General features: G+C 37.6%; 2 protein-coding genes across 2 annotated transcripts; one reads left to right on the top strand and one right to left on the bottom strand.

Moving 5' to 3' along the window:
- The first annotated feature begins 6,137 nt into the window (after positions 1-6,137).
- On the top strand, positions 6,138-6,572 carry LOC112185006. Its single transcript, XM_024323223.1, has one exon. It carries the CDS (start codon positions 6,138-6,140, stop codon positions 6,570-6,572), a length of 435 nt encoding a protein of 144 aa, XP_024178991.1.
- Positions 6,573-15,651: 9,079 nt separating this feature from the next.
- LOC112186109 (aconitate hydratase, cytoplasmic) lies at positions 15,652-22,898 on the bottom strand. Its single transcript, XM_024324468.2, has 20 exons — positions 22,411-22,898; positions 21,969-22,076; positions 21,717-21,877; positions 21,511-21,603; positions 21,149-21,334; positions 20,824-20,985; positions 20,520-20,664; positions 20,283-20,425; positions 20,131-20,187; positions 19,957-20,036; positions 19,803-19,878; positions 19,039-19,224; positions 18,793-18,860; positions 18,596-18,714; positions 18,382-18,503; positions 17,662-17,760; positions 17,098-17,577; positions 16,586-16,684; positions 16,247-16,489; positions 15,652-16,108 (listed from the first exon to the last, which is right to left on the bottom strand). The coding sequence occupies exons 1-20, from the start codon at positions 22,685-22,687 to the stop codon at positions 16,040-16,042; spliced, it is 2,973 nt and encodes a 990-aa protein (XP_024180236.1). The 5' UTR covers positions 22,688-22,898; the 3' UTR covers positions 15,652-16,039.
- Between the last annotated feature and the right edge of the window lie 284 nt (positions 22,899-23,182).

Genomic DNA, 23,182 nt, shown 5'->3' with positions numbered 1-23,182 from the left:
TCCTCAAGTGTTTCAAGCAGTTCAACAACCCCGAATGAATGGTGCAGAGACACTGTCGTTCAAATTGGAGCCCAGAAAAAGGGTCGTCACACGGTACAATGAACCCACCACCCAGCCTCCTCCAGGAAGAGCATCTCTCCGTCACGTACAATTCACATGCAATGAACCCCACTCCCCACCAATCCACCATGCTTTGCCATTACCCTCAGACCCAGCTATATTAATTAATCTTGTTCTTGACCTTGACTTGAGTGACTTGTATTGGAAATTTTACAAAGTGCATGCTGATTTTTTTTCAACTTGATTTTGCGTAGGAATCGATCCTACGCGTCCTTTGGTCCCTACATAAGTTGATTTTGTGTACACCTCGTGAAGCTTGTATCTAACGTACATCATAAATTAGTTCATATCTTTTACATAATAGAGGTAAAATGCTAGATAAAATGTTTAGAAAAATTTGAGGTGAGTAAAATTGTTCTATCTATTTTTTAAGCTTTTAAAGAAAAATTTATAAATCCGTCATTATCTAAACTACTCAATAAAATGTCTCAAAAATGCTTTTCGAACACGGTCACAAATCAGAACTCAATCTAACCCTAGAAAAAAAAAAAACCATGAGTCCGCAACTACCTTGAGTCAGAACTCTAACCCCACAGATACAGTAGAAAAGAATACTTCAATTCAAGGTTAATTCGATGATTCTATTCATCCCACAATGAGGGTATATATACAAGTACAAAAGAGTAGTCTAACTGTAATAGGAAACAATCTTTCCATAATTACAGGATATCCTAATTAAATAAAATCCTAATTGCATACAGATTTACAGCGATTCTACACTCCCCCTCAAGTTGGTGCATAGATATCTATCATGCCCAACTTGTCAACTGAGCTGTCAAATACCTTGCACTCCACTCCTTTAGTAAGAACATCAGCTAATTGCTCCTCTGAGTTTACAAATGGAAAGCGAATAACCTTTCTGTCAAGATTTTCTTTAATAAAATGACGGTCAACCTCCACATGCTTTGTTCTATCATGCTGAACTGGATTATGTGCAATCTCAATGGCAGCTGTATTATCACAATGCAAATCCATAGGCTTTTTAAGCTTGTAACCCAGGTCCTTCAAGACATTACGAATCCACAATATTTCACATACTCCATGTGCCATACCTCGGAACTTAGCTTCTGCACTTGATCTGGCAACGACTTTTTGCTTTTTGCTACGCCAAGTGACAAGGTTCCCTCCAACAAAAGTGAAGTACCCAGATGTAGAACGTATGTCCGTTTTATCACCAGCCCAATCTGCATCTGTGTACCCAACAACTTCCAATTCATCTTTTTTCTGAAACAGTAACCCTTTACCTGGCGCCCTCTTCAAGTACCTCAAAATACGAAATACTGCATCCATATGCTCTTCACTAGGACAATGCATAAATTGACTAACAACACTCACAGCATAAGCAATATCAGGTCTAGTATGTGAAAGATAAATCAACATTCCTACAAGACGTTGATACCTCCCTTTATCAGTTGGCACTTGATCAGGATAGATAGCAAGTCCGTGATTCATCTCAATGGGTGTCTCGATGGGTCTGCAGTCCAGCATCCCCGTTTCAGCAAGTAAATCAAGAACATATTTCCTCTGTGAAAGTGAAATCCCCTTCTTAGACCTTGCAACTTCAATACCCAAAAAATACTTCAGTTGTCCCAGATCCTTCATTTCAAACTCCTTTGACAAATACTTTTGTAATTCATTTATCTCTTTCGGATCATCCCCTGTAACAATCATGTCATCAACATACACAATAAGAGCTGTAATCTTACCACTCTTGCGCTTGATGAACAAGGTATGGTCAGAATTGCTTTGTCTGTATCCAAAGGCTTTCATGGACTTTGAAAATCTTCCAAACCAAGCTCTTGGAGACTGCTTCAGGCCATACAAAGACTTCTTCAATTTACACACCTTGCCAACGTCACTTAGGTAATTCTTAACACCTGGGGGCACATCCATGTACACTTCTTCTTCCAAATTCCCATTAAGAAACGCATTCTTCACATCAAACTGGTGCAAGGGCCAATCTTTGTTTGCTGCAAGTGAGATTAGAATCCGGATAGTATTAATCTTTGCCACAGGTGCAAAAGTCTCCTCATAATCAATCCCATAGCGTTGTGTATATCCTTTGGCAACCAACCTCGCCTTGTATCTATTAATAGTTCCATCTGCATTAAGCTTCACAGTAAATACCCAACGACATCCTACAGTCTTCTTTCCAACCGGCATAGGTACTAGCTCCCATGTTGCATTCTTTTGAAGAGCTTCCAATTCTTCATTCATCGCCTTTGTCCATTTTGGATCAGCCAATGCATCCTGCACATTACTAGGAATAGATACAGTAGATAATTAATCAACAACAAGTGCATGTGACCCAGAAATCCTATGGTTAGACATAAAATTAGCTATAGGGTATTTAGCTTTGGCTTTGACATCTGGTTCATATTGTTTCTTAGGAATTCCCTTGGTAACCCTTTGTGATTTCCTAGGTTCGACACTTTCTAAACCAGAAGACTCATTACAGTTTAGGGGTACCTGAGGTGGATCATTCTGACCGGGATCTTCAGTTGGTGATGCAGAAGGGGAAATATCTTGTGTGTGAGCTTCAGATATGTCTTGATTTTGATTCAAACTATCCAAAAACGTTGTCTCTTCCGTCTCGGAATTCACAACACTCTGTTCGGCAGTTACATTTTCTATTTCGGAATTCGCGACACTTCGTTCAGCAGTCGCATTCTGTTCGGCAGTCACATTTTCTGTTTCGGAATTCGCAACACTTCGTTCAGCAGTCGCATTGTCTATTTCGGAATTTACAATGCTCTGTTCGGCAGTCACATTGTCTGTTTCCGAATTTCTACCTTCAAATCTATCCTCCAAATTTTCCAAGTCTTCAAAGACATCAAAATCAATAATAGAACGAGAACGAGGATTCCCTTCACAACCTCTCTCCCCCTGAAGGGAAGACTGAGAAGCTCCCCCTGAGTAGTAAGGCTCGGATTCACGAAAAGCAACATCAAGAGAGACATGTATAGTGCCAGTAAGAGGATCATAACATCGATAACCCTTCTGGAAGTCAGCATAACCAACAAAGATACACTTACGGGCACATGGATCAAGCTTGCTGCGTTGAGGCTTGGGAATATGAACATAGGCTGCGCACCCAAACACCCGGGGCACCAAATTAGGCATAGAAGGGATGGTCAAAAGTGTATGAAGCTTCTGATGAGGATTCTGAAACTCAATCACCCGTGAAGGAGTACAGTTGATAAGAAATGCTGCTGATTTTACTGCTTCTCCCCAATAGGATCGAGGTACATTCATACCAAACAAGGAAGCACGAACAACTTCCATCAACTGCCTGTTCTTCCATTCTGCTAAACCATTCTGTTGAGGAGTATAAGAATTGGAGGTTTGATGACGAATTCCATGTGACCGGCAAAACTCAATCATAGGGCCATTCACAAACTCTCCACCATTGTCAGACTGACACACTCTGATGGATTGTTGATACTGAGTTGCCACCATTTTGTGAAATTCGGTAAACATTCCAAATACATCACTCTTATTCTTCAGTATTGACACCCATGTCATGCGAGTGCAATCATCAATAAACGTTACAAAATACCGAGCTCCAGAAAGAGAAGGAATTTTCGCAGAACCCCAGACATCGGAGTGAATCTTCATAAAAGGAACAGGACTTTTATTAAGACTTGGTGAATATGAAATACGGTGACTCTTGGCCAGTTCGCAGATGTCACAGTGGAAATCCAAATCACTAACAACTGAAAACAATTGAGGTTGCAGTTTTTTAAGATAACGAAAGGATAGATGACCTAAACGGCGATGCCATAACCATACAGCTTCCTTCGCATCCTCTACCCCGTTGATATGATTAGCCTGTCCCAAAAGATGCTTCTGTTTCTTTCCAGTCTCTGTCAAATCCAGATAGTATAATTTCCCCCTTCTAACACCATAACCAAGAATCCGTCGAGTCAGAATGTCTTGAAACACACAGAAAGACGGATAGAAGGTCACAATACATGCAAGAGCTAAAATAACTTGACCAACAGACAAAAGATTATAAGCTAGTGATGGAACAACTAAGACAGATTCAAGGGTTAAGGTATCAGATAAAGCAATAGAACCTTCTCCGGTGACCGGAGTTGGAGTACCATCAGCAGTAGAGACAATGTCTTGAGGGGAACGTCTAAGGTTTTTCACAAGACTTGGGTCATTGGTCATATGGTCAGATGCACCTGTATCAATTATCCATGTATTATTCAAAGTAGCCTTACCCTTCATACCTGACTGCGCTACATTGGCGGAGGCATTGTCGAGATGCTCTTCCTCTGTGGTAGCAATAGTCGCCTTGCCCGGATTCTTTCGCGGTTTCCTGGTGAAGTCCCACCAATCAGGGTAGCCAATCACTTCATAGCACCGCTCCTTGGTATGACCTACTTCCCCACAGACAACACATTTTTTGTTTACATATGGGTTTGGTTTGTCATGAGGACGGCGTGGACAAGGACCTGAGAAGCCTGGAGGAGGACCTGGTCGGCGTTGAACGGCCATTGAGGAATTTGGGGTTTGTTTTCTTTTTTTTTTTTTAGGTTTGGTTTTTCTAGGGTTTCAAAAATTCAGGGATGGCTTGATTTTAATGGTGGTGGTACGCAGCAGTTTGTGGTGTGCTTTGGGATTCAGGATTCAGGATTCAGGTTTTAGGATTCAAAGGATGCAGGCAAGTTCAAATGATTGAACCTGCTTTGATACCAAGTAGAAAAGAATACTTCAATTCAAGGTTAATTCGATGATTCTATTCATCCCACAATGAGGGTATATATACAAGTACAAAAGAGTAGTCTAACTGTAATAAGAAACAATCTTTCCATAATTACAGAATATCCTAATTAAATAAAATCCTAATTGCATACAGATTTACAGCGATTCTACAGATACGAGATCAACACCACTATGATTTAAACCCTCACAACGGACACTTCCATTCATAAGTCTTCTTACAATAATAGCTATAAGCAAACATTCACCAGCTGGTTATTCATCATCATCATACAAATTGCTGGTGGTTCTGATGACTCTTGAAACTTTAATTCGTTAGACGAACATGGATGGTTCCTAGATTTGTATAAGCTAATTACCTAGATCAAACTTGTTTGAAGCCAAATTGGGGAAGAGAACTAGGCGTAGAATCAAACACATCTGGGTGAAATTGGAATATATTTGACGTGCACGTATTGGATACACCGTACACTATTTCGGTTCGTATCGATCATGATCAGATCATCTCATGCATGGTCACCAGAATGTCTACATGTATCAGAATTAGCTAGATATGATAAGATTAGGAATATAGTAGGAAAGGATCTGAGCTGGAGTTAAACTACCACATTTGTTTCCATACTTAATCCCGATCGATACCAACAAATGCGTACCGTCATGTACAGTAAGGGCTAGCTAGCTAGCAGGACCGTTTTGCTTAATTAGTAGTGATTAGAGGGACTTAATTTCTCACTTAAGCATTATTTCAGGTTTAAGCTAAACACACGCCTATCATCTATATAATATACATGTGAATCAAACTAGTTAGGAATCTTAATCTAACAGAAACTTCATATTGGCAAAGCAAGCACTATAATAATGGCCCCGAAACTCTGCTTCTGGGTTGACCTAGAGTTTTGAAAAGGATATAGCTGCAGTCACGTAAAGTCGAATAAAACAAAGACATACTACTCGTACTCGGTTTGGCTCTGCTATTTTGTATGAGGAAGCTTAATTAAATATAGGAAAGGTAGCTTGTAATGGTCTGAAGCAATATTAATTAGTTAAATGTTAATCTCCACTTTGTCTTTTGAAATACCCGGCGCAACAAACGCAGCTGCATGTGCCGCTTTTACTCCACCTTGTTTGGCCGCCTTTCTCTATATATCTTTATAAATTGTTATGCTTCAATTGCAACCTCTCCTACTATCTCTCTCTGTGTTTTTCACGTTCTCTGATTTTCTCTCTTTGATTTCTCTGTAGTTTCATTCCATTACTGTTCTTCTTTCTTTCATCTGATCTGAGAAATGGGGAATTGCATGATGAGAAGTAATAGCAAGGTTTCGGCACAAGATCATGACAGGCATGAGCCAGCTGAAAAGGAAGTAGAAGCAATACAGCCCACAGGGACACCAATGTCGTGGAAGAAGGAGAAGAAGACGGTGAGATTTAATTTACCAGAAGATGAAGATGATGGTGGTAGAGGAATAAAGAATGGTACGCATGATGAGTCTAAAAGTGGAGCTGTGAGGATTAGACTGGTGGTGACTCAAGAAGAGTTGAAACAACTACTGAATTACAAGAACGATTCAATTTCAAACCGCTCTTCTGTGGAGCAATTGTTAAGTTCATTGAAGTCCAGATCAGGAAGGAGGGTTTCCGCAGATCAAATTGGAAAACATACAACTACTGACGAAAGTTGGAGACCAGTTTTAGAGAGTATTTCAGAAGATCAATGTTGATGATTTTATCTCTCTCTCTCCCTATTAATTGTAAAAATTAGTGTTGATTATATTTGGTGTGGCTACAGTTAATTAGTATGACGATATCAAACTTGTTTTACTTTTACCTTTCGAGTTAGAATTAATCTCAAAATGCAAATTTGTTCACTTGATTCATTGTTTCGCCCCACGTCTAAAATAAATGTCGATAGAAAATCTGAGATCGACTTGGTATATATATGTAGCAATCATATATAACTGGTGCAAATTATTATCAGCAGGTTTTCCGGTCGTTTAACTATGCATATTGTGAACATGAGCTTCTAACCTCATCCATCTCGCATGCTAGCAATACGATGGAGGTGTAACCAGAATTGATAAGAACTATGAATTCAATCTTCAACCTTCAAAGCACTTCATTGGAAACAATATTTATTCCAAAAAAAAAAAGACTGTCTAATTGCACAGCTATCTAACATATTATTTGATTCTCTAACAGATTAAAAAGATATTGGAGTAAACTAAAATGTTGTAATTTTGTAATTTTGTTGTGATTGATGCAAAGGCATTTCTTACTGTTTTGATTACAAGTTGATTAAAATAAATTTATAAATGCCTGAATAGAAATTTTGAAGAGAAAAACTCGTGAGGAAAATCTTAACAATCACTTAGTCTTAAGATACATTCAATTTAATCCTAAAATAGCAAATGCAATGTTGTTTAGTTGGTGACTTACTTTGAAGAGCAGATTGTTTGAAATTTTCATTTTATACCTTCACTTAGTAAATTAAAACTTCTTAAATTTGTAAATTTGTCATCAAGGATGCAAGGTATGTGTCGAATTTAATTTCTTTTATGTCCTGAAGCATCAGAAATAATAGCAAGAAATTGAACTTCATACATTATCTAAAACCAATTGCCATTAATCAGACCACCTTTATTCAATTTGCCCCCAAAAAAAAAAACTTTTATTCTTCAAAAACCGTCTAGTTGTGATTAGTGAAATGGTAGTTGAAATTCTCCTGAAGTTTCCCAGATTTTAACCCAACTTCATTGAGAAGCAAAAGCAAACGAAGAAGCTAAGAAAGATACGGGACTTGTTACACCAATGTTTTGAAAAGGAACTGTGGTACCAAAGTCTTACATGTTGTAGGAGAATAGAATTATGTGTTATCATTGATAATAGGAGCCCTTTAAATTGGGAGTTACAAGGTACCCAAAAAGGTAATAGAATCTGATTACAATTGAATACCTAGAATACATTCCTATTACAACTCTAAACCCCAGTTTGTAGATGCACACATTATGTCGATATCCTTCAACATTACACCAATTTTCTGAAAAGAAATTGTAGTATTGGAGCTGTGAGGATTAGACTGATGGTGACACAAGAGTTGAAAGTTGAAATGACTACTGAATTACAAGAACGATTCAATTTCAACCGCTCTTCTGTGGAGCAATTGTTAAGTTCATTGAAGTCCAGATCAGGAAAGAGGGTTTCCGCAGATCAATATGGAAAACATACAACTACTGACGAAAGTTGGAGACCAATTTTAGAGAGTATTTCAGAAGACCAATGTTGATGATTTTATCTCTCTCTCCCTACTAATTGTACAAAACTACAAATTAGTGTTGATTATATTTGGTATGGCTACAGTTAATTAGTATGTGTTGTAACATTTTAATATTTTATTTATTATTGAAATTAAATTTGGGTGAATTTATTTTGTGTTTAAATTCTGAATTTATTTTGAATTTTATTTTTTAACTCATGGTGTTTTATTTTGATTTATTTTGGGTTTTAATTTTTGTAACCTATGGCATTTGGTTACTACCCTATTAATTGTAGGGAGTGTCCTAAGAGCCTATAAATAGCACCATTTGTTGCATGCTAACATATATCAAACTCTTACTCTGTTATTCACCCATCAACTTTCTCTCAAAAACTCCAAAGTGTTTTTTGTTCTTTTGGCCAAAGAAAGGTGTTCTTTTGGTGGAGCTTTGGGTTCCTCCAATTTGTGCAGGTTGGTGTGAGCCACACAACTTGTTGTTGGGCTGTTGTATCCTGGAGGGGACAAGTTAAGAGATTTCTGGTTCACCGGCATTGTTCCGCAGAGGGCTTGAATCTCCTTAAAGAGAGCGAGATACCCGCGCCTCAGTCTATTGTCAACGAATTTCTCAAGAGAAATTATAATTTTATTGTAATTTCACCAACGATTTTAAGGAGATTCTACGAAGATGGAGCATGCACAAGAGAAACCGTGTGACAATATGGGAGATCTCAATTTGAGAAAGATGAGTATAAATATTATTTTTTATCTATTGACTTATTTCTCATATATTGTTTATGATTATAATGAACTACTCACTGTTATTCAAAGAAATATAGAGAAGTTTTGCAGATTAACATGGAGAGAGTTCCAAAACTTCATGCGTCACAAGCAAAAGGAGATTTCTTTGGAGACCTTAACCACTCGCATCCGCGATGAGGAGGAAGCAAGAGGTCAAGATGTTCTTATGCAAGATACAAACAATGACACCTCCAAGGTAAATTTAGTATCTTCCAACAATAATATGCCCAATGGTCATTTTCATAAAAATTCTCTTATGCAGCCAAAGAAGAAAAATATGAAAAAAGTTGGTAAATCTCACTAACAGAATAAAGGCAAGCCAAGCTATGTGAATAAGAACCAATATCCTTCTTCAGAAAATAAGCAACAATATACTTGTTGTTATGTTTGTGGCAAAAGTGGGCATATTGCTCGAAATTGCAATTATCGAAAACGTGAGGCTGTTCCTCAAGCTCACGTCACTGAAGAACCATATGTGGCAGTGATAACTGATGTAAATATGGTTCAAAGTGTTGAAGGATGGTTGGCAGATTGTGGTGCTAATAGGCACATCTGTTATGATAAAGATTGGTTCAAGAAATACACTCCTTTTAAGGAGCCCAAAACAGTTATGCTTGGAGATTCACATACTACTCATGTGCTTGGAACTGGTGAGGTGGAACTCAAATTTACTTCTGGTAGGGTGCTAACTTTGAAAGATGTGTTGCATATACCCTCCATGAGAAAAAATTTGATGTCTAGTTATCTTCTTAATAAGGCGGGTTTCAAACAAACTATGGAATCTGACCAATATGTGATCACCAAAAAAGGTGTATTTGTGGGCAAAGGTTATGCTTGTGATGGCATGTTCAAATTGAATATTGAGAATAATAATAAAGCATCTACTTCAGTTTATATGCTCTCTTCTTTGAATTTTTGGCATGCACGTTTATGTCATATAAATAGTAGATATGTGGGAATCATGAGTAGCTTGGGTTTAATTCCTTCAATGCAAAAAGATTTTGAAAAATGTGAGATTTGCAGTAAAGCAAAAATTACTAGAAGGCCTCACAAAAATGTTGAAAGGCATACCGAGCTATTGGAATTAATTCATACAGACTTGTGTGAATTTGAGGGACTTTTAACTCGTGGAGGTAACCGGTATTTTATCACTTTTATTGATGATTGTTCCAATTAAATATGCTTATGTCTATTTGTTGAAAAATAAAAGTGATGTTTTTGCCAAATTTAAAGAGTTCCTCCTTGAGGTTGAAAATCAATTTGGTAAAAAAATTAAAAGGCTCCGAAGTGATAGAGGGAGAGAATATGATTCTTCTGAATTCAATTCTTTTGTTCAATCTTTAGGAGTGATTCATGAAGTTACTCCACGTTATTCACCTGCATCAAATGATGTGGCAGAAAGAAAAAATAGAACTTTGATTGAGTTAACAAATGCTTATTCAGGTGCTCCCTCTAATCTTTGGGGTGAAGCAGTTTTAACTGCTTGTTATGTGTTGAATAGTGTGCCACATAAAAATACAAAAATTACACCTTTTGAGGTGTGGAAGGGGCATAAACCAAATTTGGATTATCTTAGAGTTTGGGGTTGTCTAGCCTTTGTGAGGTTAACTGACCCTAAAAGACCAAAATTGGGTACTAGAGCTACTACTTGTGTTTTCGTTAGATATGCTTTAAATAGTATAGCCTATAGATTTCTTGATGTTGAAAATCATGTTGTGATTGAATTTGGTGATGCAATTTTTCATGAAGAAAAATTTTCTTTTAAATCGAAAAATATTGGGGATCAAGAATCTAGAGAAAATGTTTTTACACAACCTAGTTCTTCTTCTTCTAATTTGCATATACAAGAAACTAATGAAAATGAATCTAGAAGAAGTAAGAGAGCTAGAGTTGAAAAAGATTTTGGCCCTGACTATTATGTTTATAATATTGAGGAAAATCCTATTTCTTTACATGAAGCTTTATCATCACCAGATGCAATTTTCTGGAAAGAGACTGTGAATGATGAAATGGAGTCTCTAATTTCTAATAATACTTGGAAATTAGTGGATTTACCAACAGGTTTTAAAATCATTGGGTGTAAATGGGTCTTTAGAAAAAAGCTCAAACCGGATGGAAGTGTAGACATATATAAAGCTAGACTTGTTGCTAAAGTCTTTAAGCAAAAACCTGATCTAGACTTTTTTGATACTTTTTCTCCGGTTACAAGGATTACATCAATTAGATTATTGATTGCTATTGCTGCAATTCATGATTTGATTATTCATCAAATGGATGTGAAAACAGCTTTTCTAAATGGTGATTTAGATGAAGAGATTTATATGGATCAACCAGAAGGTTTTATAGAACCTGGTCAAGAGCACAAGGTATGTAAGTTATCTAAATCTCTTTATCGTTTAAAGCAGGCTCCAAAACAGTGGCATGAAAAATTTGGTTCCTGCATGATTGAAAATGTTTATAAATCAAATGAATGTGACAAATGCATATATTATGAATCTTGGAAAAATTCACATGTTATTATTAGCCTCTATGTGGATGATCTACTAATTTTTGGCTCAAAGTTGCATGTAATTGATGAGACAAAAACTATGCTTAAGAGCAATTTTGATATGAAAGATCTTGGTGAGGCTAATGTTATTTTGGGCATGAAAATAACAAAAACATGTGATGGTATTTTTCTTGATCAGTCACATTATGTTGAGAAAATTTTGAAAAAATATGATTATGTTGGCCATAAGCATGTGTCTACTCCTTTTGATTCTAGTGTTCACTTATTTCCTATTGAGAGTGAAAATGATGTGATTAATCAAAAGGAATATGCTAGCATAATTGGCAATTTGCGCTATGCAACTGACTGCACTAGACCTGACATTGCATATGCAGTTGGAGTACTTAGTTCACAAGTAAACCAGGTAAAGAACATTGGCATGTAATTGAGCGTGTTATGAAATATTTTCTTGGTACTAAAAATTATGGATTATTTTATAAAAAATATCCTGCTGTACTTGAAGGCTTTTGTGATGCCGATTGGAATACTCTGTCAGGTGATTCTCTTTCTACCACTGGTTATATCTTTACATTAGGTGGTTGTGCTATTTGTTGGAAATCAAAGAAGCAAACAATAATATCTAATTCAACCATGGAAGCTGAACTTATTGCTCTTGCTTCAGCAAGTGAAGAAGCAAATTGGTTGAGAGATTTATTGCATGAAATTCCCTTGTGGGAAAAACCTATACCACCTATATTGATTCATTGTGATAGCACTGCAGCTATTGGTAGAGTAAATAACCGTTATTATAACGGTAAATCCAGACCTATAATAAGAAAACACAGTACTGTGAGATCATATTTGAGTGATGGAATTATTAATGTGAATTATGTTAAGTCATGTGATAATCTTGCAGATCCTTTAACTGAGGGATTGGCAAGGGATAAGGTCTGGAGTACATCGAGGGGGATGGGATTGAAGCTCATATCATCATGAGCCATATATGAGAACACCCAACCCGGTGATTAGAGATCCTAAAAACTGAGTTCAATGGGAAAAACGAATCATAAGGTGGCCGTAAGAAAAATGCACTATATTTTCTTACTCATCCCTATGATGTAAGTGCATTAATCTTGTAACGTATATGAAGGTTGAGTTCACTTTAAACTCTTAATAAAATATGTAGCTCATATGAGTGGGATGTTATAGTTACAAGAGTATCCTTGACGGATTTTACCTATATGAGTGTGAGAGTAGGGCCGCTCTCTATGAGAATTGGGCTTATTCTTGAAATGCACTCATGAAAACCGGGATAAGCACAAGATCGTAACCTGATGGCTAATAAAGCTCATATTAACACCTGAATTATTATGTGTGAGCAGTAGTTCTTATTTTCCCTTAAGTAGTTGTAGTTCAAGTCTGAGACCACTATCAACTCTGAAGTAGGGATTGCTGTTTCATTAAGTGAAGGTTCAATGCAGAGCACACATTCGTGATGCATAATGGTTTGTCTTTGGCCGGTAACTTTGGTTTATATTTGTTTTTAAAATATTAAAATGAGTGGGGGAATGTTGTAACATTTTAATATTTTATTTATTATTGAAATTAAATTTGGGTGAATTTATTTTGTGTTTAAATTCTGAATTTATTTTGAATTTTATTTTGTAACTCATGGTGTTTTATTTTGATTTATTTTGGGTTTTAATTTTTGTAACCTATGGCATTTGGTTACTACCCTATTAATTGTAGGGAGTATAATAAGAGCCTATAAATAGCATCATTTGTTGCATGCTAACATATATCAAACTCTTACTCTGTTATTCACCCATCAACTTTCTCTCAAAAAACTCCAAAGTGTTTTTTGTTCTTTTGGCCAAAGAAAGGTGTTCTTTTGGTGGAGCTTTGGGTTCCTCCAATTTGTGCAGGTTGGTGTGAACCACACAACTTGTTGTTGGGCTATTGTATCCTAGAGGGGACAAGTCAAGAGATTTCTAGTGCACCAGCATTGTTCCGCAGAGGGCTTGAATCTCCTTAAAGAGAGCAAGATATTCGCGCCGCCTCAGCCTATTGTCAACGAATTTCTCAAGAGAAATTATAATTTTATTGTAATTTCACCAACAGTATGACAATATCATATTTGTTTTTACTTTTACCTTTTGAGTTAGAATTAACCTCAAAATGCAAATTTGTTCACTTGATTCATTGTTTCGCCCCACGTCTAAAATAAATGTCGATAGAAAATTTGAGATCGACGTGTACTTGGTATGTAGCAATCATATATAACTGGTGCAAATTATTATCAGCAGGTTTTCCAGTCGTTTAACTATCCTTATTGTGAACATAAGCTTCTAAACTCATCCATCTCGCATGCTAGCAATACAATGGATGTTTAACCAGAATCTATAATAAGTATGAATTCAACCTTCAACCTTCAATGAACTTCATTGAAAACAGTATTTAATCCCAAAAAAAAAAAACTGTCTAATTGCACACCTATCCTAACATATTATTTGATTCTCTAACAGATTCCTTTTTAAGATATTGGTGTAATCTAAAATGTTGAATTTTGTTTTTTTTTTTTTGTTTTTTTTTTTGAATTAATAATAATTTCATTCATAGAAAACACATGTCAAGAAGGCCATTACATACCCACCCACTGTCACATAATAATGGACAGAACAAGAATTCATGGGGAGTCATAGTGGTACATAGAATAAACCAACTATATTCAAATTTATCGCACTTATTTAAAGTAAGCCCATAGACTATGGTAACACTATGACACAGTAAAATAGGCCAAGAAAAAAAAACTTAGATATAAACCAGCCCCAAAAGGCTAGCCCACTTTCTTTGAGGTCCAAGATGAGGCCCTGAGGCCTTGACCCAACCCAGAGAAAGCATGTCAGCCCAATGGGCGAGCTTGACTGTAGCTGTGACGTTGTGTCACTGGCGCCGTTGAGACCACGTCGAGAGGCATTGCGCCATCCTTTGGAGTGCCGACTAGCTGCACCATCTTCGAGGAGCCGACCTCCAGTGCGACCGCCCATACCCCGACACCACTCGCCAGAACTAATCAAGATCAGATTGACGAGGAGTGCCTTGGTTTGGAGTTGATCGATCATGTTCCATTCATCGCCGGAGAACGCTAAGGTCTCCAGATCAGGTAAAGCAATTTTCATATGACAACCAGGTTCCTCTGTGTTTCCTTGGTGTTGAGTCGGAACCCACACCACCGCCCTTATTGAACTGTGTGATAGCCAGAACCATGGCTGGCATAGAAATCGGTTATTAATGGCTGGAAATAGATCGTCCAACCTCAGGGGGCTAGGGTTGAGGAAGAGCAGTGCTGCTCTCATAGTATGGTTTTTTTTTTTTTTTTTTACTTTCGTTATTATTGATGCAAAAGCATTGTTTACTGTCTTAATTACAAGTTGATTAAAATGAATTTATAAATACGTGAATAGAAATTAGAGGTAAAATCGTGAGGAAAATCTTACACTTAGTCATAAGATACATTCACTATAATCTTAAAACAACCAATGCAATGTTGTTTAGTTGATGACTTGCATTTGTTTAGTTGGTGACTTAGTTTAAAGAGCAGATGGTTTGAAATTTTCATTTTATACCTTCACTTAGAGTAAATCAAAACATCATAAATTTGCATTTTTGTCATCAAGGATGCAAGATATGTGTCGAATCTGATTTGTTTATGTCCTGAAGCATCATAATTGATAGCAAGAAATTGAATTTCATGCATTATGTGAAACCAATTGCCATTAATCAGACCACCTTCATCCAATTAGTCCCAAAAAAAAAAAAGACTTTTAACACAATTTCATTGAGAAGGAAGACCAACCGAAGAACCTAAGAAAGATACGGGACTTATTACACGAATGTTCTGAAAAGAAACTGTAGTACCAAAATCTTAGTGATGAATCAAAGTAGTTCAAATATTGCAATAAAGATCCAATAATAACCAAAAATAAAAGAAGTGTGAAATAAAAAAAATTTCCTCTTTTTTAGTTAGTGGAAAGGAGTCATTAAGCCATGTTCATGTTGTGTTTTGCCATATATTATTGGGATTTATGCTGCTGGCTTGCTGGTATAATGTATGACACTTCAAAGAAATTCTTCGTATTCAAACAATATACAAGTGCTAGAAGATCATGAATACATTGTTTTTGGGTATGAAAAAATACTAGCTCATCACAGCAGAGTAAAAAAGCGGCGTTAAGAACCGAAATCATCAATGGCCCATCAATAAAAGAACGGAACAATGCTTGGAATCAGCTTGCCATGAACAAAAATCACATTGATGAGGTTACTGTTGAGGCATAACACTGCCTATATCACATGGTGACCTTGAAACCCCAAGGTATATATATTTTAACTGCTTTAGAACAAGCAACGATCGGAAGAGGGAAAAATTATATTACTCAAAACTATTGTTTGACCCTGTTAACAGACCAACCAACACGCCTAAACACCCCGGGCAGCGCGGGCAGTCCTTGAATAAATTTCCAAAAAAAATACCTCTGTCCCTTGAAAGGGATCTTTTCCGATTATTCGAAACTTTATTTTGCTTCCTCACATTTTACAATTGAATGCGCTTGCATGATGTGGAGCACGTCTCTGAAACAGCGATTCAATTACTGCTTGCTCAGGTTCCTTATCACATATGGAAGAATACCTCCATGGTTGAAGTAAGCCAATTCCACCTGCAGAAGCAAACACAAAAAAATATGAAACCACCTTGAAAGAACTTTAAGAAACCGTTCACATAACACACCATTTGAGCAGCGAACAGAACACCGGGAGAAGATGATGCTTTTGCAAGCAAAAGAACGGAAAATTACCTCAGTGTCGAAGCGCACAGTGCATACAAAAGACTTTCCACTGTCCGTGGTGACAGTCACATCTTGGCCAGGCTTTATCTCACTAATATTGCTAGGGAGGTCAATGGTATAACGTTCATGACCAGTCAATCCTAGTGTATCTGCATCCTCACCAGCTTTGAAACAAAGTGGAATAATACCCATACCCACCAAATTACTGCGATGGATCCTCTCAAAACTTTTAGCAATCACTGCTTTAACACCCTGTTGCACGCCCGAAGTTATACTCAGTCAGACGAGTGATCACAGCAATAAAGAAATCCCTGAAATCATTTGAAACACTGCCATAAAACAACTTACCAACAACATTGGGCCCTTGGCAGCCCAATCCCTGGAGCTTCCACTTCCATACTCAGCACCAGCCAAAACAATGGTGTCCTGCCCAGCAGACTTGTATTTCTGGAATACAATTACATTTATTGCAAAGATTTAGTAAACAGTTTATTTTGACTAACCATTCTCATAGAATATATCATTGAATCTTTTGATTTTTTTACAATAAAGTTCAATTTTAAAGGAAATGCATGATTACAGCCTCTAGTTCCCAATAATGATGTGAGTACCTTGATCAAATTTTACCAAAAAAAAAAATCTACATTGCAGAAGCATGAAAAAATGCCATTCACAACAAGAAAGATTTTGCAGGACTAAAGACAGTAAATTCACTAGTGAGTAGCAAATATTTGAAAGCATGGTAACAAATCAAGTGCTTGAACAAAAAGGAAAAGGAAAAGAAGACATTTAATTAAAGAGAGTTCAAACGTAAAACAAAACCAGAAAGATTTGGCAAATATTTGGTGAAAGGAACTAACCGTTGCAGCATCGAACACAGAGAGTTTCTCTCCGGAAGGAATGTGAACTGTTTTAGGACCCACTTCTCCATTCAATAGCTTGTTGACAAGGCGAATATTGGCAAAAGTTCCTCTTGCCATCACTTCATCATTGCCACGACGACTTCCATAGGAATTGAAGTCCTTGCGATCCACTCCACGTTCAAGAAGGTATTTTGCAGCAGGACTATCCTTGTGGATGCTTCCAGCTGGGGAGATGTGATCTGTTGTAATACTGTCACCAAAGTTTAACAGGCAGTAGGCATCCTTCACACCATGAGCACCAGGAGGATCCATGGTCATGCCCTTGAAGTATGGGGGCTCATGAATATAGGTTGAGTTAGGGTCCCAAGAGTACAGTTTGGTTTCTGGAACCGACAGCTGATTCCATATGGGGTTGCCTTTAGTAATAGACTCATAAGTGCTTCTGAACATTTCTGGCAACACGCTGGATTGCACAACCTACAAAATAAGCAATCATAAGTTCACTTCATAACCTATAACATTGTAACCAATAAACAACCAGAGTGAATCTGACTATTATACCTGTGCAATCTCTTCTGAAGATGGCCAGATATCCCTAAAATAGACACTCTTACCATCCTTGCCTGTTCCAATTGGCTCCTTATCGAAATCAATGTCAACCTGGGACATGATTGATGGTGAATCATGTGAGTTAATGGTTCATTTAATGAAATAGATTACTGTGTGCAGACTGGTAAATTATGATTCTCTCACGCTATGTAGTTCATCCATGGGGAGAACAGGCAGCAAAACTTGATGAAAAGTGATTCAATACCAAACAATATCATTCAATAAGAAATAATACCGACTGCCAACATTCATAACAGCGATATAAAAGCTACACACGGAGAACATTCGAGGATTATAAAATGTGATATCGCAGGAATTTCTACTATTTTAAACAACAACAATTCATTTGTCAAAAAATTGGTATTTGGGGGCACCAAATGAAGATAGAGCTCACACATCACTAGAAATGAATGTAAATCATTCTATTCCACTCTACTGACTCAATAACAGTCTCTTGGCATAAATTGATAAAAACTCTTATCACTTCTTCAGAGAGCAGAGAATCACGGAAAAAAAAAGACACTGAAACCAATAAAATCTCTCAAATATATAGTTAAAAAGCAACCTCTATTTATGGGTATAACTAAGGTAGTTGACTATTGTCTATGGGAAATCACCAATATGAAGAACAAAATAAGTAAATTGCACTCAAAGCAGGTAAAAAGGGAGTACCGTGCCAGCCAGGGCATAAGCAACCACTAAAGGAGGTGAGGCAAGGTAATTAGCCCTTGTCAATGCATGTACACGGCCCTCAAAGTTCCTGTTTCCAGAAAGCACAGCAGCTGCTACTATATCTGCAACAGAAGCAAAGAAATTTAGAGGCACGAGCAACAGATAAAGTAGCTAAGAGTTGAATATGATATCAGTTCGTTAAAATCAATGTTACCATTGTCGGCTATGACAGAAGCAACACTTTCATCTAAATCCCCTGAATTTCCAATGCATGTCGTGCATCCATATCCAACAATATTGAAACCCTGTTCATTTAGATACTTTTGCAACCCACTGCATCAAATGATTTAAATTCAATTGACCATACATATTGATAATATAAGTAGCAAAATTCTCGGCACATAAAACTACCTCTGGAGCAGATATTTTGTAACAACTCCAGAACCCGGGGCAAGACTTGTTTTTACCCATGGCTTGACCTGAGTCATTGGTGAAACAATAAACCATTACAAAGAGAAGCTTGTACATTCCATTTGAAACAACATATATATATATATATATATATATATATATATAGAGAGAGAGAGAGAGAGAGAGAGAAAGAGAGATGGAGATGGAGATGGAATATGCTAGATGATAACTGCATGGATGACTTACCCGTAGACCAAGTTCACAGGCCTTTTTTGCAACAAGAGCAGCCCCAAGCATGACACTTGGGTTTGATGTATTGGTGCAGCTTGTGATTGCAGCAATGACAACACTACCATGCTTAAGCTCTGCTGGCTGCCCATGGAATGAAAACTTCACCTCTTTGTCTTGTACCTCTTTTGGTATAGCAAATCCCTACATCATAAGAATTTATTTTAGAAATGATGGTGGACAAATGATTGAATAATAATAGTGTTTCAACTACCTAGTTATCCAGTTTCTGGGTGCACTGAATATCTAAAATCCTATAACCATGATTTGACATGCCATATCACTACAAACTCGACATACAGACAGTATTTCCATAATCACTTCAATCCACACCTCTGCCTCTCTAAAATTTCACTGCAAATTGACTAACAGCAACAATACTTGCTAAGGTTCAGATGTAAGGAAATTGGTGTTCAAAAAGCAGGATATGAGTGTCATAAGTGGCAGGAGATTAGTTTTAAACGCAAGAACAGAAATGATGAGGTACTTGCATATAATGTTTTCATTTTCTATTTCTGAGCAAGTTGCAGCTATTAATGCAGCAGTTGACTATACCGGGTGACAACAGCAATGACAATAGCAAGTTCAGGAAAATTATAATTGTACGAAGATCACGAGTTAGATGGGATCCTTAAGTAGCCTAAGGTCAACAATGTCTATTATTCATGGGTCAGAACGTCAAAAAAAAATAAAGGATCAGGGAGCATTGGTTAACAACTCACCTTGAACCCAACCTTGTTATCAAGACAGGCATGCCAGTCAGCTTTCATATCTTTCAAGGTCACGCGATCATGAGGTCTGCCAGAAATACAAATTATATGTGAATAAAAAATAAAGTTTATGAAACCAGAGAAATTTACACCAAAGAAAAAGCACCTCTTTGGTCCTGAAATACAGGGCTCAACTTGTGAAAGGTCCAATTCCAGGTAAGATGAGTAAACTCTTTCTGATTCAGGCTGACATAACAGAACATTTTGTCAACATATGCATATCAGATTGAAAAAGTTAATTCAGCAATTTATTAACGAGTTAGAACAATTACGATCTTACCTCATTATAGTCAACAAACAATTTATTTGCCCGAAGATAACCTTCAATCATTGCCACCTATAATTCAATAAAGAGGTCACTTATCTGAAATAGTAAAGAAAACAATTGGGAAGCTAATTGCCATAACTCTTGTTATTTGGTAAAGTACTTACAGTTTCATCGCTTCTACCAGTCAATTTGAGATATTGTAAAGTAACATGATCTACTGGGAAGAACCCCATGGTTGCACCATATTCAGGAGACATATTGGCAATAGTAGCCCTGTCGGCTAACGACAGTTCACCCATACCACCCCCTACAGGCACATACAAAAATTACACGTCATACATGGCCATTTTAACAAGGAAAGCAATCACTGCTTGAAGTACACCTAGAGAGAATCAAATTACCATAAAACTCAACAAATTTTCCCACAACTCCATGCTTCCTCAGTATTTGTGTGACAGTCAAGACCAAGTCAGTAGCAGTAACACCATTGTTCAACTTTCCAGATAACTTGAACCCAACAACTCCAGGCAACACCATGCTCATAGGCTGTCAGTTTTAAGGCATAAAGAATTAGTAACAGTTCAGAAGAGTGTCAAGCATGCTGGCTTTAGCATGCAAGTACGCATCAAGAAAAAGCCTGACACAAGAAGCAACCCTTTTTTCAAACCAAATATGTGCTTGTATATTATTTCGGACTTGACATACCTGACCAAGCATAGTAGCTTCTGCTTCAATACCCCCAACTCCCCAGCCAGCTACTCCCAAACCATCAATCATGGTTGTATGGGAATCAGTTCCAACCACACTGTCGGGGTACAGCAAGCCATTAGTGTTGAAAACAACCCGTCCAAGATATTCAAGATTGACCTGAAATTAAGACATGTCAAGTAACTCCACCCCAGATACATAGTAGTATAAATAAGCAGCATTCAAGATGTTATATAGCTCAGTATATCTTATGTTATTATAGAAATGTAAAGTGATAAGTCCAGCCATCTGAACTCGATATACTGCTTTCAAACTACTTTACCTGATGAACAATGCCAGAACCAGGTGGAACAACAAGCATATTTTGGAAAGCAGTAGAACCCCATTTAAGAAAAGCAAATCTCTCCCGGTTTCTCTGGAATTCTAGCTCCATATTTGCCTGCACTGCATTTTCTGATCTTGCAACATCGACTTGAACGGAGTGATCAACAACAAGATCAACAGGAACCTGCATAAGAGTGGAACAAGTGCTAAGAAAATGCAACATCCATAAAAAGGGTACAATATACTAAATTTACATTTACAAGTTGATTGAGTTAACATTTGAGAACACTGATAACGAACCACAGACAAGTAACTTCAGTACTATGAATTGTGAATGCACATAATAAGAACTCCACATACCAAGGGATTGATCTTGTTAGAATCACTGCCAAGATTGTTCATAGCATCACGCATTACAGCAAGGTCAACCACAGCTGGCACTCCTGTAAAGTCCTGGCAACAAAATCAGGGTATAAGATACTAATACCAATAACAGTTGGTAAGTTGTTATAACAAACTGTTGACCATGCAAAGAGTGATTCAACCCATGACGTAGAGTGAAGTACCTGCAAGAGTACACGAGCAGGCTTGAAAGGAATTTCAACTTGCTTTGGAGCAGTATTTTCCCAGTCAAGAATTTTCTCAACATCTTCCTTCTTTACTTGGAAGTTGTCACAATTACGAATAGCAGATTCAAGCAGGATTCTGATAGAGTACGGTAACTTATCTGTCACACAAACACAAAACGTTATCATCAATACAAAATTAACAAGGAACAGAAAAAGAGAATCTAACAACAAGTACACAAAGAAAATTACCGATCCTCGGATCTTTCAGTGAAGTAAGGCTATAGAACTTCCCATACTCGCCGCCTCCTGGCTTGGGAAGAGCTGTCAAATGCTCCTTGAATGGATGACTCTCAGGAGCTGAAACCACACAGACAAACCAATCAGTATACAAACTATCACATCATTCAAAGCTAAAAATCACAACAAATAATCTCGAAAATTTCAGATCATAAGGTACCAGAATCGAATCAATTTCACAACAGTAACTACGAAACGAATACATATACGAAAATTAGATCGAATTTACTAGAATTTTCATTTCATTTCCTCAGTTTCTCGGTCTACGCAACTAGTAAGCACAGTCCGAGAGCCAAAAAAAAAAAAAAAACCAATCCAAATTTCCAAAACACACAACAAATCGAATCAAAATCGAAACTCCAAGATATCAGGAATAATCAGGTGGAGCGTATACCCATGGTAGCGATCCTGCGCTGGACGCGTTCGAGGACGGGAGCGATGGCTCTGATCTGAGAGCGAAGCGTGTAGGGAGCGCGCCAATGGACGCCGTGGCTCCACCGAGTGGCGGCCGAGGAGCTGAGAAGCCTCTGAGCGGTGAAGCTATGCGACGAAGGCTTGGGCGGCGCGGCCAAGAAGGTTCTGGACAAGGTGGAAGTGGAGGAGGAGAAGAACCGTGCCCTAGAAGCTCTGAGAAGAGCCGAGGCAGAGGAAGAGGCTGTGGCTATATACATGACGACGATCACGCATTCATAGACGAAATCAAGTTGCAGGGGATTTGGGGATAAGGATTTTGATGATTGAGGAGGTATGGAGAGGAATGGAGAAGAAACAGAGTATGACCGTTTCTGAGAGTGTGGAGAGCGAAAGGGGGAAGAAGGCGTGTGGAGGCAGACCTAGGGCTGCGTGCCGCTTCTAGAAGTAGTCGACTGAGAGAGAGAGAGAGAGAGGGGGGGAGGGAGGGTTTTGTGGGGTGGGTGATGCAGGACCAGTGTAATAGGGCTACTGTCCAATCAGGAATTTCCAGCTCGGTGACCATCGAATTTGATTTACTTTTTAACACAGACCCATAATTTACTTGTTTTGGCGGTCTATTTTAGGAAAACTGCGCATTTATTCCGCGAAATGAATTGTGTTTTTTTCTTGTGTTGATTGAAAATGTCAATCCATTCTTCTAGAGTTAAAAATACTTTGACTACTAATTTGGACCAAGCAGTAAATAATGAGAG

This window comes from Rosa chinensis, chromosome 2, assembly GCF_002994745.2.
Source record: "Rosa chinensis cultivar Old Blush chromosome 2, RchiOBHm-V2, whole genome shotgun sequence".
Lineage (NCBI taxonomy): Eukaryota > Viridiplantae > Streptophyta > Magnoliopsida > Rosales > Rosaceae > Rosa > Rosa chinensis.
Note: the sequence above shows the minus strand (reverse complement) of the source record. Positions and strands in the feature narration are given on the sequence as shown.

Excerpts from the sequence above, each read along its gene's own strand:
- LOC112185006 (XM_024323223.1), top strand. The coding sequence starts at position 6,138 with ATGGGGAATTGCATGATGAGAAGTAATAGCAAGGTTTCGGCACAAGAT.
- LOC112186109 (XM_024324468.2), bottom strand. The coding sequence starts at position 22,687 with ATGTATATAGCCACAGCCTCTTCCTCTGCCTCGGCTCTTCTCAGAGCT. Across the intron at positions 20,986-21,148 it reads GTTCTGGCATTGTTCATCAG|GTCAATCTTGAATATCTTGG; the intron begins GTAAAGTAGTTT and ends TCTTAATTTCAG. Across the intron at positions 17,761-18,381 it reads CTTATGCCCTGGCTGGCACG|GTTGACATTGATTTCGATAA; the intron begins GTACTCCCTTTT and ends ATCATGTCCCAG.